Below are 13904 nucleotides of genomic sequence, written 5' to 3'. Positions count from 1 at the left end.
CCCCCTCCCGCCGCTCCCCCCAAATCCCCCCAAACCGCCCCCCGGAGCCGCAGCCGCCACCGAGCACGGGCTATGAACAACTCTGCTGCTGTTTATTCCAGAAAAGTGAAACTGTACAAAATGGCCGTCAGCAGCGGCGGTGGGGCTCAATCTTCTTCTTCCTCCTCCTCCTCATCCTGGTTGATCTGGAAGTAGCGCAGCTCGTAGCTTTCCTTGCTGTTGGCCACCACGCGCAGCCAGTCCCGCAGGTTGTTCTTTTTCAGGTACTTCTTGGTCAGGTACTTGAGGTACCTGTGGGAGAGGCACAGCTGACAGTGGTGCCCCACTGCCCCTGCCAGCCCCCCAGGTGGCATTTTGACTAATAAATCCTTATTCCCGTGGGGTCCCACCTCCAGCAGGACCAACACATCCCACTGGCCACCTCCTAGGAAAGATTCTGCAGGGAAACACTGCAACCAGGGGAACAGCACCATGATGCCATGACAGGGATCCTGGGAGACCATTCTTGCCCCAACAAGGCTGTGACCCCAGTCCCTTGTACCCACTCCACAGGGAATCTCCACCGGGATGGTGAACAGCCGCTGCTGGGATGTGCAAGGTGTGGAACCGACGTGGAGCAACAGCGTTGGGAGAAAGGCGGGTGCTCAGAGGGCAGGGCACGCCCACCACCCACACAGCTCTGCTTTTCTCACCACTCTGCATGCCCAGCCAGCTCCTGAGACACCTCTGCCATGGCACAACCCCAGTTTGCTGATGCCAGTCCAAGGACAGGCAGCTAAAGCGGGCAGAGGGCCAGAGCACCATGGGACAAGGGGAACAATCTGGGACACCTTGGCACAACCGCATTTTGCTGATGTCGGCCCAAGGAGGACCAAAGCCCCACAAGATGGGGGGAACAATCTAAGAACTTGTCTGCAGATAACCATAAATTCTCCACTCAGCACCTACTGGCTGCAGGTCCCCAACAGCCTTCCCAGCTGGAATATCAAACACATTCCTCTCTCACATATCATTTGGGAAGAGCAGCCACTCAGCGAGTGCCAGGTAGCACAAACTGGAAAACTCCTGCACTGAGACATCTCTGCCCTGCCAGCTCTTCCTGCCCACAGGCTCTCCGTGTACACCAAGGGCCATCTGCAGCCAAACTGACCAACAGGCCCAGGGGGACTCGGGCCAGCCCCACCTCACCTCTTGGAGAATGGCACCTCTGACGTGACCGTGATCTTGCTCTTGCTCCTCTCGATGGTCACCACGCCCCCGCCCAGGTTTCCCGCTTTGCCGTTCACTTTGATCCGTTCCTGCAAGAACTGCTCCTGCAGGAGGAACACAGCTGTGAGCCAGGGCCACAACTCCCACAAGATATAGCCATCACAGGCTGGCTTGTGCCTGGTGTTTGGAGCTGGGGAACAGACACCAAAGCCCCCGCAGCCCAGGAGAGCCCACTCCTCAAGCAAGGCTAATCCATCCCATCAAAGCCACACCTAGGTGAGGTGCTCAAGCCTGCACATATCGGACTGTAGCACAGTAGGATGCTCCCTGCCCATCGGGGGGACAGCCAGGACAGTGGGGTCAGGCTCCTTTGAGCACCCCCTCAGCCCAAGCCTCACCCAGGCCCATGCTGGAGTACGGTTTGGATGGGGATAGGTTCATAACCATAAAGTGCAGCATCCCTGGCCCCACTACATCCCTGCCATGACACGAACTCACCCAGCAGAGATAAACAGAAAAACCATCCATGGACAGGAACAATGCTTGTGCTTTAACTACTAAGTGTCCCAAACCCAGCTGCATCCCCACCCCAGCACACCCTGCTCCTCTGCCCATGGAACAGCCTCAAGGGAGCAGGGCAGAGCCGCGGGATAGCCGTGGATGTGCGGGGAAGGCCCCGAGGGCGGCGGAGCCATCACGGCTCCCGCGGAGGCACCGAACTCACGAAGTTGGCGGCGTCCATGATTCCATCCTCGACGGGGTGCGTGCAATCCAGCGTGAACTTCAGAACCTGCTTCTTCTTCTTGCCACCTTTCGCCGCAGGCTTCTTCTGCTGTAGGGGGAAAGAGAGTGAGGGAGAATGAGAGAGAGAAAGGGAGGGGGAACGCCGTGAGGGACCGACCCTGGGCAGCGGGGAGGGGCCGGGCCGAGCTCCAGGCTGGCGGAGAGGGGAAGGCCCAGGCATGGATCGAGATCGGGGACAAGGCGGTGGGAACGGGGCTCGCCCGCGGCCCGCCGCCACGATCCGGATGGACGGCGGGCGGCGCGTGGGGCCCCGGGAAGGCGCGGGCCGGGCCCGGGCCCACGCGGAGAAGAGCGGGCGGGGGCAGGCCGCGTGGCTGGGACAGGCGGCGGGGCTGCGGGGGTTGCCGGGGGCTCGGGGCGGGGCGGGGGGTGTCCCGGTGGCGGCGGGGGGCGGTTCGGGGAGGCAGAGGCCGGTGCCGGTCCCGCGCTCACTCACCGCGGGCGCCATGGCGGCTCCGCGCGAGGCAGAAAGGGAGCGCGCCCCGCGCGCCTGCGCAAAACCACGCTCGGGCCGTCCAGCCGAGCGCCGACGGCACCGATCGCTTCCGGTCGCACCCGCGCGGGGCCGCAGCGAGCGGACGGTGATGCCTGGCGGGGCGGGGCGCGCGCGGGGGCCGGGCTGTGGGCGGGGCTGCGCGGGGGGCGGAGCGTGGGGAGCGGCACGTGGGATGCGTGTGCACCGCGCCCCGCACCGCCTGCGGGCACCGGGAGCATCACCGGGCACGGAGTGACCTCCGCACCGGGAGCATCACAGGGCACGGAGTGACCCGGGCACCGGGAGCATCACCGGGCACGGAGTGACCTCCGCACCGGGAGCATCACCGGGCACAGAGTGACCCGGGCACCGGGAGCATCACCGGGCACGGAGTGACCTCCGCACCGGGAGCTTCACAGGGCACGGAGTGACCCGGGCACCGGGAGCATCACCGGGCACGGAGTGACCTCCGCACCGGGAGCTTCACAGGGCACGGAGTGACCCGGGCACCGGGAGTATCACCGGGCACGGAGTGACCTCCGCACCCCGAGAGCCTCACTGTGGATAGATCGACACCCCCACCCCGGAAGCCTCTCTGCACGGAGTGACCCCCGCACTCTGTGACTCCTCACTTTGCACGGACTTACCCTGCACTGTGGGAGCCTCACGGCGCATGGAGTGATCCCCCGCACCTCGGAGCTCCTCACTGCTCACCCGGTAACTCACCGGCACTCCGGGGAGCCTCCATGCCCACGGGGTGACCCAGCACCGCGGGGAGCCTCGGTGCGTACTGGTGACTCTGCATCCCGGGGCTCTCACTGTGCACAGGGTGACCCCCGCACGTCCTGCGGGCTATCACCAGCCCATGCAGATGCCCATGTCGCCGCAGCCTGGGTGGCTACGCAGTCCCGTGTCCCCACACGCCGAGGGCCGTCCCCGCCGCAGGGCCCCGAGGAGCGCACGAGGCTATTTTGGGCCGTGGCGTGGCAGCCGATCGCCAGTGCCAGGGGCCCCACGTCACAGGGTCGGCCGGGCCCTGCCGCCTCGGCATCGCTCATTCCTGCCGGCACACGGTGAGTGAGCAGCAGCACAGCTCGGCTCGGAACCCCCGACTTACAGACAGGGAGAGGTAAAGCCTTCACCTGGCCAGGACACACCTGTGCCCAAAACGGGGACTCTCGGCATGTGGGGCACCTGGCTGCCTTCAGTGCCAGGCTGCCATCGTAGGGCACATCTCTGGGCAGGGGGCACCCTATCCGAGAGAATGCTTTCTCTGGAGGGACACCCTGCCCTGAAGGAGTCCCCACCCCTGTCCTGGGGGATGCTCTGCTGCAGGGGACAGCCCATCTCAGGGGATGCTCCTGCTTTGGGGGACACACACCAGGGGGGACACTTAGCTGTGGGGACCATCCAACCCAGCGCTGCAGCCCCCAGCCTGTAACACCAGGGGAAGGGGTGTGCTGGTGGCAGCCTCGTGCTACGCAGCTCATAACCTAAAAATAGTCAGCAGCTCGCAGGCCCTGGAGCAGGATGTGTCCTTTCTGTGACAGCCACAGTGCTCTCACAAACTGGTGCCACACGGGGTCCCTGTGCACAGGGCTTGGTTCTCAACCCCACAGATGGCGGGTGGCATTTTCTCCCCATTGGAGAGCTGCTCTGAGCTGGAGAAAGCCAACTGCCACCCATTGGTGTGCCTGCTCTGCCACGAGCCCTACCAGCACCCCTGCCTGCTGGACTGCTACCACAACTTCTGCGCCAGCTGCCTGCGAGGCCGCGCCAGCGATGGCCGCCTGCGCTGTCCACTCTGCGGGTAAGGAACAGCCCTGCCTGGGCTCACCAAGATTGGGATGCAGCACAGGGCTGGCAGCTCAGCACAGGGCTGGCAGCTCAGCACAGCGCTGTTCCCTGCATCCCCAGAGCTGCCCGGGTGGGTGTCCCTGTCCTTGTCCCCATCTCATCCCCGCAGGCACCTCTCAGTGGTGAGGGGTGGCACGGGGCTGCCCCCCGTGGACCGGCTCCTGCAGTTCCTGGTGGACAGCTCAGCCGACAGCGAGGAGGACGTGCAGTGTGCCAACTGTGACCGGTGCTGCACCAAGGCGGTGAGGGCAGCGGGGTGGACAGGTGGGGTGGGTAGGGGACCCCTGTCAGGGCCATGCCTGCCACCAGCTGTGTCTCCTCACACAGGAGCTGGACACCATGTACTTCTGCAACACCTGTGGGCAGCCCCTCTGTGCCCCGTGCCGCGAGGAGACCCACCGTGCCAGGATGTTCACCCGCCACGAGATTGTCTCCCTCTCCAAGCGCACCAAAGACATCCACAAGAAGTGCCGTGAGTGCTGTGCCAGGCTGCCCTGTGCCAGGCTGTGCTGCACTGCACCATGCTGGGCTACACCGTGTTCCTGTTCCCTGCAGCACTGCACGAGGAGCCCTACATCATGTTCTCCACTGAGAAGAAGTCCATGCTCTGCATCAACTGCTTCAGGGACATGCAGGGGTGAGTAGTCCCAGCCCCATGCTTGCCACGTGCCCCATCCTGTGTTTTCTCCTGATGTCTGTGCCTGCAGGGAGAGCCGGGCACACTGCATCGACATTGAGACAGCATACATGCAGGGCTGCCAGCGGCTGGACCAGGCAGTGATGGTGGGTGGGGCTGGGGGGTGTGGGGGTGATGTGGGGGTGCAGTGCTGACCCCTGCACTGCAACCACTGCCACCCCGGGCAGGCTGTGAAGGAGCTGCAGACCTCCACGCGTGAGGCCATCGTCCTGCTCAAGGCCATGATTGAGGAGGTTCACAACAGTGCCAGTGAGGAGGAGGCAGCCATCAATTCCCTCTTCAGCCGCATGCAGGTGCAGCATCCCTCTTCATCCTTTTGCACATGGAGCCATGTGCCTGTGGGACAGAGCCAGAGCAGTGGGAAGGGACTGGGGTGGCCGCAGGACACAGGGTGGCTGTGCCATTTGCAGGAGCAGCTCTCTGAGAGGAAAAAGACACTCTTGAAAGCTGTGCAGAGGTGAGGAACCATGGGCTGAGCCCTGTCTGAGGGCTCTCACCCCTTCCCTAAGTGTTCTGAGATGCCTGGGGCTGGATGGCTCCATGGAGTCTTGCAAAGGCTGTTCCATGCCCTGCTCTGCTGCAGCCAGCACGAGGAAAAGGAGAAGGCATTCAAGGAGCAGCTAGCCCACCTTGCTTCTCTGCTGCCCACTCTGCAGGTAGGGCTCATACCAGGCAGGGACATCTTGACACCAAAGCTAGGCAGTGACAGACCCCCTCCACACACACAGGTTCACCTGGTGACCTGCTCGGCCTTCCTGAGCTCTGCCAACAAAGCCGAGTTCCTGGACCTGGGCTATGTGAGTGTTGCCAGCACTGCAGGGTGGACAGAGCATCCTGTGACAGTGCTGAGCTCAGGGGCAAGGTACTGGGCACCCCATACCATGCTTCATCACTGCCTTTCAGCAACTGATGGAGAGGCTGCAGAGGATCGTCAAGCTGCCACACCGCCTGCGTCCAGCCCAGACCAGCAAGGTAGAGCCCTGCCTGCAGAGCCTGCGGGCAGTGCCAGCTGCTGCCTCTGCCCCAGCCCCACCTGCACTCTCCTCTCTTTCTCCCCAGATCAACAGCGAGTACCGGGCAGAGTTTGCCCGCTGCCTGGAGCCCCTCCTGATGCTCAGCCCCCGCCGCTCTGTGGTGGGCAGTGCTGGTGGCATCGGTCCTGGCATCACCGGCACCAACATGTGAGGTGCTAGGATTGCACCCAAGGCACATGTGCTACTGTGTCCCTGCCACATGCCACACTGCACAGTCCCCCACAGCATCTCATTATGCCAAGCTTGCCCCTGCTGCTGTCCTTGAGCTTGTCACCTCTGCAGTGGTACCAGGACAGTACAGGCACAGCTGCACTGATGAACAACAGGCTTCAAGTGACACTTCTGGGAAGTGGGGCGGGTGGCAGAGGGGCGGGCAGCAGCAGGGCTGGCAGCTGGGGGCCTGGTTGAGCCTCACTCTGTTCCCCAGCCCAGCCCCTGCCATACTCTCTGGTGGGCTCTGCCCCCTCTCCATGGGTGCTCCACCTGGGCCAGCTCCTGCTCGCCCACATGCCCGTGGTGCCGCAGTCTCTTTGCCCGCCACTATTTTTACCAGAATTTCAGGGAAGTGCTCGACCATTCTTCACCAGGGATATATTTAGGCCTGTTGATGTCACGGCAGCACCGGCCCTGCCAGGCCCTCCCAGCTAGAGAGGACAGACGGGCACTGCCGCCCCATGGGGACTGCTCCTTGCCCCCAGCCAGGCTCGGCACTGCAGGGTGGCTGAGCTCCTGGGGGCTGCTGACCTCAGCACGGGCAGGGGGAGCACGGCACTGCACGGTAGGACCAATGGTGGTGGTGGTTAGCACGGGGAGACCCCGGGATGGTGGAAAACACAGGGGCAGTAGTGCCTGCCAAGGGGCCAGGAGATACCAGCGGTGAGGGAGAGAGCTCTATCCTGCCCTTCAGAAACTGGAGGGTGCCGAGCTCAGCTCCTGGCTTCTCACTGCCACAGCTGGTTCCAAAACTGCAAGAATCAGGAGAGAAGCCTACAGAAATCTGATTTTTGGGGCAACATAAGGCACCTCTGACTGAACCACTGTGCTTGGGTGAGGGAAGGGACTGGTGGGATGTGGGACTGATGCATCCTCAGGTTCACTGGAGCCAAGGGGCTGAGTTGGTGACACAGTCCCTGACACCTCACCCCCACTGCTGCTCACCTGCAGCATGTCACTGTCACCTCTCCACGCAGGCTCCCCGGTGGCCAATGCTCCAAGACCCTCATCGTGCCCAGCTGCCCCCCGACCAGTGACAAAATGTCCAGCGGCCCCATGGTGAAGAAGCCAACGATGCACCGGTACATCAGCACCAAGGTGCTGCTGGCCGAGGGGCGCGAGACCCCCTTCGCCGAGCACTGCCGCAACTACGAGAACACCTACCGGGTAGGGAGCACGGGGGGAAGCAGGATGGGCTGGGACAGGACGGGCCAGGTTGGTGCTGCTCATGCGGCTGTGCCCACCGCTTCCCACAGATGCTGCAGACGGAGATCCAGGGCCTGAAGGACCAGGTGCAGGAGCTGCACCGTGACCTCACCAAGCACCACTCACTCATCAAATCGGAGATCATGAGCGAGATCCTGCAGAAGTCGCTGCAGATGGACGTGCAGATCGCAGCTCACTATTCCGCCGTGGAGATGATGCGCAGTGTCTTTGAGGAGGTACAGCTGGCACATCCTGGCAGAGCAGTGCCCCCCTGTGCCATACCATCGCAGACTGCCCAGCTCCCTCTCTCCCTTCCAGGTTTGGGAGGAAACCTACCAGCGGGTAGCAAATGAGCAGGAGATCTATGAAGGTACTGTGCTCCCTCCACGTGCCCCCTGTGGCTGCACTGTGGGGCTGGCCGTGTCCCAGCCCACTCCTCTTGCCCCCAGCCCAGCTCCATGACTTGCTGCAGCTGCGGCAGGAGAACAGCTGCCTGAGCACCATCACCAAGCAGATAGCGCCCTACGTCCGCTCCATCGCCAAAGTGAAGGAGCGGCTGGAGCCCAGGTGAGGGGTGCAGGGGCTTTCAGGGCCAGGGGGGATGTAGCTCACAGTTCACACCCGTCCTGCCACAGGCTGCAGGAGCCTCAGGAGCCCAAAGAAGAACAGGCCCAGATGTTGCTCAAGATCTGTGACAACAATGAAGTGGTGCCAAGGTAGGCGACAGCAAGCACCTGAGTGCCAAGTTCCTCCCACGCCCTTTCCCATACAGTGACCCTGCCTCAAGGTGCCTTCCCTTCCCCAGGGATGCCTCACCTGGCAGCAACAAGGGGGTTTCAGCCAGCCCTGGGGAAGGTTTCATACCCAGGGACACCCCTGAAGACCCCTCCCCAAAAAACAAAGACTGCTGCAGGGGCCAGCAGAAGAGTGGAGCAGAGAGTACTACCCTGGAAGAGCCAGCACCATAGAGCCCAGTGCTGGGCATGTGGCAGAGCTGCTGGGCAGAACCATGTCCTGGTCACTGATCAGCTCCTCTTGCCCAATGCCACAAGCCAGGGCAGGAAACAGCACAGGCAGCCACGTTTGCAGCACATACAAAAACCTCAGGCTCCTGAAAAACTCTGTGCTCTCCTTTGCATGTGTCAAACTGAAATAAAAGGGTGCAGTTGTCCATGTCTGTGTGGTTCTGCAGTGCTGAAAAAATAGATCTGCTGGCTCAGGGTATCCAGCTGTTCCTAAAACCACAACAGCAGCAAATTATGGAGAAAAATAACAACTTCCAGTACAGGGCAGGGCCAGGGGTACACAGCTGGGTGATGGAGCATCCTGTGAAGTGCCGGGTAGCCATGCACCAGCACGGGCCAGGTGCCAGGAACAGCTGCTCTAGAGGTTCCCTGCACTTGTGGGAACTAAGAACTCACTGAATGTTGTGGCACTGAGGGCAAGGTTTCACAGGTTACTCCAGCTTTTCTCTAAAACTTTATATGCCTTCCCCACACCTGGGAAGCTGCTGTCTCCTCACAGAGCTTCTGTTCACAGGATTTGGGAAAAGGTGAAGAGAAGTTGTTGGTTTCGAAAGTGTCAAGAGACACTGAAGGTTTTGTTCAGGGTGAAGTTTACCCCTTTCTTTCAGTGCCAAGGCATCCTGCTTGGACAGAGCCTGCACAGCTGGAATCAGCACTTGTGAAATTAGGATCAAGGTGCATTTACTATGAAAACAATCTGGGATAAGGCTTTGTTTCTGTTTCCAAACAGCATATCAAATCCAAGTGACAATTCCTTGTCTCAAAGTTCCTTTGATCAAGGACGCAGCAGGAACATTACTGCTTATAAAAAAACTAGTTACAGATTAACCTGCCTGAGGGACCACTGGCTGCAACCAGTGCTTCCATGAGCTTCCCTGAGACAAAAACAGCCCAAGTGAGAGCCTCTGAGTGCCTAGCACAGATTAGCACTCTCCAGCTGGTGAGTTTTCACTTTTGTTCTTTTCTCCCAAGCCAAAACCCCACTTAGCAAAGGACAAATGACCAGTGGGGGCATCAAGGCAGATGCTCTGTGAACTAGCAAACCCAGTGGAGGATGAACCCTGCATCAGGTTCAACAAGGAAAAACAGAGGGTCAGGGTTAGGGTTAGGGTCAGCCTCATCCCTGTGGCTGCACAATCCCACAAGTCACCGAGTCGTGCCTCAACACAATGCTGGCATGTTCTGAGAACTCACCAGGAATTATAAAGGATTCCAGTTTCCATGATCATGCCACCAGCACCTCAAGAGACCTTCAAATAACCAGACAGAAGTTGGCAATGTTTTCTCTCTTTTTTTTTTTTTTTTAATAAAAAAAGTAAACCCAAACCCAAGCCATTCCCACCAAGTGCCCCTTCCTGAGCCGTACCGCAGCGCCTTCCCCATGGAACACCACAAGCTCCAAGCATGAACTGACAAGCAACTCATTTCCATTCCAGCAAGGAAGAATAATGTAGAACTCAAGAAAACAGTGAACCTCTTTGGTATATAACAACAAAGTTATACCACACAGCTCAGTGGGAACCATTTCCAAATGGTTACTATAAAAGAGCGTTAGCTAGCCCAACTCTTCTGGTTGGAGATTTCCCTAGAAGCATCTCCTACTTGCCCTGACATCACAGCTTTTGCCCAAATGAGCAGGGGAGGATCTCAGGGACTAAAGCCCTTAGCAAGCCTGGCAGCTGTGGTTCTTTCACAACCCAAAATCCTGGGATCTCTGCAAGACAGAGGCAGCCTGGCAGGATAGGAAGCAGCGCGATTTGGAAGCAGGAAGAAGGAACAGAGGTGGCAGCGGGAGGCAGCAGCTGGAGCAGTGACACTGCACCTGCAGCAGCATCTGAGGGAGGAGGAGAGGGCCCAGAGGTGCTCGGATTCAGCAGCATGAGGGGAGCAGCAGAACCCTCTCCCTGCAGACCCCAAGGCCTAGAGAGAACTGAGTGGTGCTGTGCTGCCAGCACTCTGGTGTTCCGAGGGCAGGCAGAGCCAGAGGCTGCTCCCATGGCTGCCCCAGTGCCAGCTCAAGGAGTCTGGCCCGAGGAGATTAAAGCCGTGTCACCGGGCTCACGAGGTCAGAAAGCTTTAAAATCGAAATACGCAACAGGAACAATCTGCTGCCCAGCACCTTCCCCGCCCAGGGCCAGGAGGGCAGTGCTGTTTTCTGGTAAAATCAGTTCCAGAGGCGTTCCAAGACAATTCAGCTGCTGCAGGCAGGATTCATTCTCTTTAGGGTCGCTACAGGCTAAGTTATCTGGAAGATCCCTGAATGTGCAACAAAGGACTGATCTCAAGGAGGAGGAACGAGCTTCTTAACTGCGAGTGACCCAGCAGGCTGCCCAATGCTGCAGCCCTCCACCAGCTCCTCCTGGGTGGTGGGAAATACCAACAAGCACCTCCCAATGCCAGTGCCACACAGGCACTGGGCGCAGCAGGAGCTGGGCATCTGCTCAGCCAGTCTGGTTTTCACCCACGTTACAGCTCCAGTTTGACTCCTTTAATAAAAGGGAGACCCGATGGCACCTTCCTTTTGTACTCCAGGTATTCTTCTCCAAAGAAATGAATGAGTGTAATCTCCTCCTCCTCGATCCGCTCCCTGAAGAAGCGCCAGGACGCCAGTGCATAGCCCACCACGCAGATGGGATTGCAGAGCAACACCTGGAACAGATGCTGCTGGTGAGCACCCCCACGAGAACCCACAGCTGGCCCAGCCCCACAGCTCATCCCACTCCAGTAACATTGACACAGAAAAGACCTCCACACTCCCTGTGAAACTTCACAAGCACTAGTTTCTCCCTAGAATGAGGAAAGCAGCACACAGGCAGCACTGGCTTCACTGTCCCAGCTACCAAAAGCTCCATGTGCCACCCTTACAGATTCTCTCCAAATAAATATAATCCAATGCCAGTGCCCAGCCAGCCACGAGAACACACAGCTACAACAGCAGTGATCTACAGCTCAGCTGCAGCTGGCTAGAGCTGACCCTCTAGTCAGGGAGTTTCCTTGCCCTCAAGTGCAGGGCTGGTGTTTGGCAAGAGCCAGTCTGACCACTCATGGAAAGCATTTTGACCACAGGGATACAGAAAACTCTAGACATCAGCTTTAGACCAGCAGCAAATAATTTCCCAGCTCCACCACCTCTCCTTACTACACAGAAAAAAATTAAGGGAACATGATCTTCCCAAAGATAACACAGAGCACAGCACCGACAGATTCCTGATTTCCTATGAGCCAGTGGGAGGCAGCAGAATCCATGGCCAGGACCAGGTGCTGTCTGCACCCCATGACAGCATGGGCAGCATTGAGAGCAAAGACTGGGGTCGTGACACAAAAGAATCTGAGCACACTGGATACAGTACCTGTGTTCCAATACTCCAGTAAAACCATCCCACGTAGGACGGGTGCCGGAACCACCCGTACACCCCACTCGTCACCAAAGTGTGGGTGTCAGATTTCTCGTTCTGAACGATGTGGTTGAAGTTGGAGCCGGCCGTAAGCATGGCTGCCTTCCTCAGGCAGTCCCCGAAGATCACCATCAGCAGCCCCACGGTGCTCAGCCAGGTGATCTGCTTCAGCTCTGCATGGACAGGGAGGGGCACAGTGGGTTTGCACAGGTCTCAAGGGGTGCAGAGGATTGCTCAGTGAGTGAGTTTTGCCCCCCATCTCAAAGCAAAACGTGTGACAGCAGCAGCCACGCGCTGCCATCCTGCACCAAACAGATAAATCCCTGCTTGGTGTCAGCATGGATTAGTCCATGGGGCCCTGCTATAGAGGCTGAGCAAAGTCAACACAAAGCACAGCCAAGCACATGCTCAGGCTGCTACAAAACAACAAAGGGGAACAGCATCCCTCTCCCAAGAATAAACAGACAAGCACAGCCAGTTTGCCCCAGACTGGGTAACCAGCAACAGATTTTGACAACTTCATTATATTCCTGTCAAAACGTGACACCCATGTGTACCTGACACATCATTCTTGTACCACCAAGACAGGAAAGGGCTGAAGATCCCCTGGTTTGGCATGTCAGAGTGAGAGGGGGCTCCCCCCTGTTCTCCCAAGATCCAACCCGAGAGGCTTTGAGCACTGAGGGATTATGACCGTGGCAAAGCTGCTGCAGGGCTGTCATGGGGCAGCAAGCTGAGGGTCACCTGCACTTTGCTACCAGACACATGGACCCCACGTGCAGCTGGGCAGTCAGGGAGGGACAGAGCGGCCGACCTGGGAAGAAGAGCTTCTCCAGCGTGAATTCCACCCAGGAGGACAGGGCAGCCAGGTTGTACTCGAAGCTGTGGTTGAGTAGGAAAGAGTCCAGCGAGAGGCTGCGCGGGTTGTTGATGGCTGTCACCAGATACTCCGAGTAGTGAAAGAGGGAGAGGGAGCACATGTACCTGCGACGGGAGGGAGGCAGGCGGCTTTAGTAGGGCCGGGGGCACCGCGCCCGCCCGGCTGCCCGGCACGGCCCTTACCATCCGAAGTGGCTCCAGGCGGAGCGGCCGGCGCTCAGCAGCAGCCCGCAGCCGAAGGCGAAGCCCAAGAAACAGGCCCGGACGGCGATCTGCAAGCACAGGGAGGGGAGAACGCGCTGCCGCCGCCGCTCCCCGGGACCGGGACCGAACCCGCCACGGCTGCACTTCACCCCGGCCACCCCCGTACCTTGTAGAGCGGCCGCGGATAGATGAGCAGCAGCGCCGCGTTCACGCCCGCCACGTGCAGAGCGAGAGCTAGGCGGCCGCGCAGGCCGGGAGCGGCCAGCAGGGAGGGGGACGAGCCGAGCAGCAGCGGCAGAGCCGCCACCGAGGCGCCGAGCAGGAAAGAGCAAAGGCTGGCGCGGCCCTCCCGGCCCAGCCGCCCCCTCCGCGCCACCGCCGCCGCCATGATGGCGGCCCCGCCCCGCCCGCGTCGCCCGGGAAACGGCCTCGCCGCTCTCGCGAGAGCCCCGCCCCGCGCAGCCGCCGGTGGTGCTGTGGGGCGGGCCCGCGCCGCGGCTGCCGGGGCCCGTTTGGGCTCGGTGATGGGGTCAGGGTTGGAGACCTTTGCCATCGTCCTGTCCCACCGCCCGCCCGGCACCGGCGCCGTAGCCCCTAAAACACATCACCCAGCGCTAGGGGGGTGCCGACGCTGCTGGACACCTCCAGGCATGGTGACACCACCATCTTCCTGCTGCCTGAGCACTCGAACAGGGAAAACATTTTCTGATAGCTGTTCTGAATTCCCACTCTGTCAGCCATTACCCCCCTGCTCTCGCACTGCAGGCACGGCAGAAGAAACCAGCCCCCACCTCACTACAACCTCAGGTTGTTTATAGTTTATCATTTAATATCCCAAACCGGGAACCCATTCCAGCAGGAACTGCTCTGGGAGTCCCGTTAAAACAGCGAGACTTCCTTAAAAAC

The 13904-nt window shown here is 59.9% G+C and overlaps 2 protein-coding genes across 9 annotated transcripts; one reads left to right on the top strand and one right to left on the bottom strand.

The window, feature by feature from the left end:
* Positions 1-71: 71 nt before the first annotated feature.
* RPL22 (ribosomal protein L22) lies at positions 72-13423 on the bottom strand. Of its 3 annotated transcripts, XM_079326234.1 has the most exons (7): positions 13165-13423; positions 12978-13066; positions 12730-12899; positions 11871-12088; positions 1934-2038; positions 1189-1313; positions 72-291 (listed from the first exon to the last, which is right to left on the bottom strand). In XM_079326234.1, the coding sequence occupies exons 1-7, from the start codon at positions 13384-13386 to the stop codon at positions 147-149; spliced, it is 1074 nt and encodes a 357-aa protein (XP_079182360.1). In that variant the 5' UTR covers positions 13387-13423; the 3' UTR covers positions 72-146. The 3 variants fall into 3 exon arrangements, with proteins under 3 accessions (XP_079182360.1, XP_079182359.1, XP_079182358.1); XM_079326232.1 differs by lacking the exons at positions 72-291; positions 1189-1313; positions 1934-2038 and adding an exon at positions 10579-11169; XM_079326233.1 differs by lacking the exons at positions 11871-12088; positions 12730-12899; positions 12978-13066; positions 13165-13423 and adding an exon at positions 2450-2593 and having other exon boundaries at positions 1934-2041.
* On the top strand, positions 2657-8668 carry RNF207 (ring finger protein 207). 6 transcript variants are annotated; one of them, XM_079326230.1, is made up of 18 exons: positions 2657-3561; positions 4108-4298; positions 4455-4587; positions 4673-4817; positions 4901-4982; positions 5053-5128; positions 5210-5335; positions 5453-5499; positions 5626-5698; positions 5771-5839; positions 5946-6014; positions 6102-6223; positions 7267-7456; positions 7546-7731; positions 7814-7865; positions 7945-8062; positions 8131-8211; positions 8301-8668. In XM_079326230.1, the coding sequence occupies exons 2-18, from the start codon at positions 4108-4110 to the stop codon at positions 8461-8463; spliced, it is 1923 nt and encodes a 640-aa protein (XP_079182356.1). In that variant the 5' UTR covers positions 2657-3561; the 3' UTR covers positions 8464-8668. The 6 variants fall into 6 exon arrangements, with proteins under 6 accessions (XP_079182356.1, XP_079182357.1, XP_079182352.1 ...); XM_079326229.1 differs by having other exon boundaries at positions 3386-3617; XM_079326231.1 differs by having other exon boundaries at positions 3343-3561; positions 5210-5499.
* Positions 13424-13904: the final 481 nt, after the last annotated feature.

The sequence above is a fragment of the Erithacus rubecula genome (genome assembly GCF_903797595.1).
Source record: "Erithacus rubecula genome assembly, chromosome: 24".
Classification (NCBI taxonomy): domain Eukaryota; kingdom Metazoa; phylum Chordata; class Aves; order Passeriformes; family Muscicapidae; genus Erithacus; species Erithacus rubecula.
The sequence above is the reverse complement of the archived record's forward strand: the minus strand, read 5'-3'. Positions and strand labels throughout refer to the sequence as shown.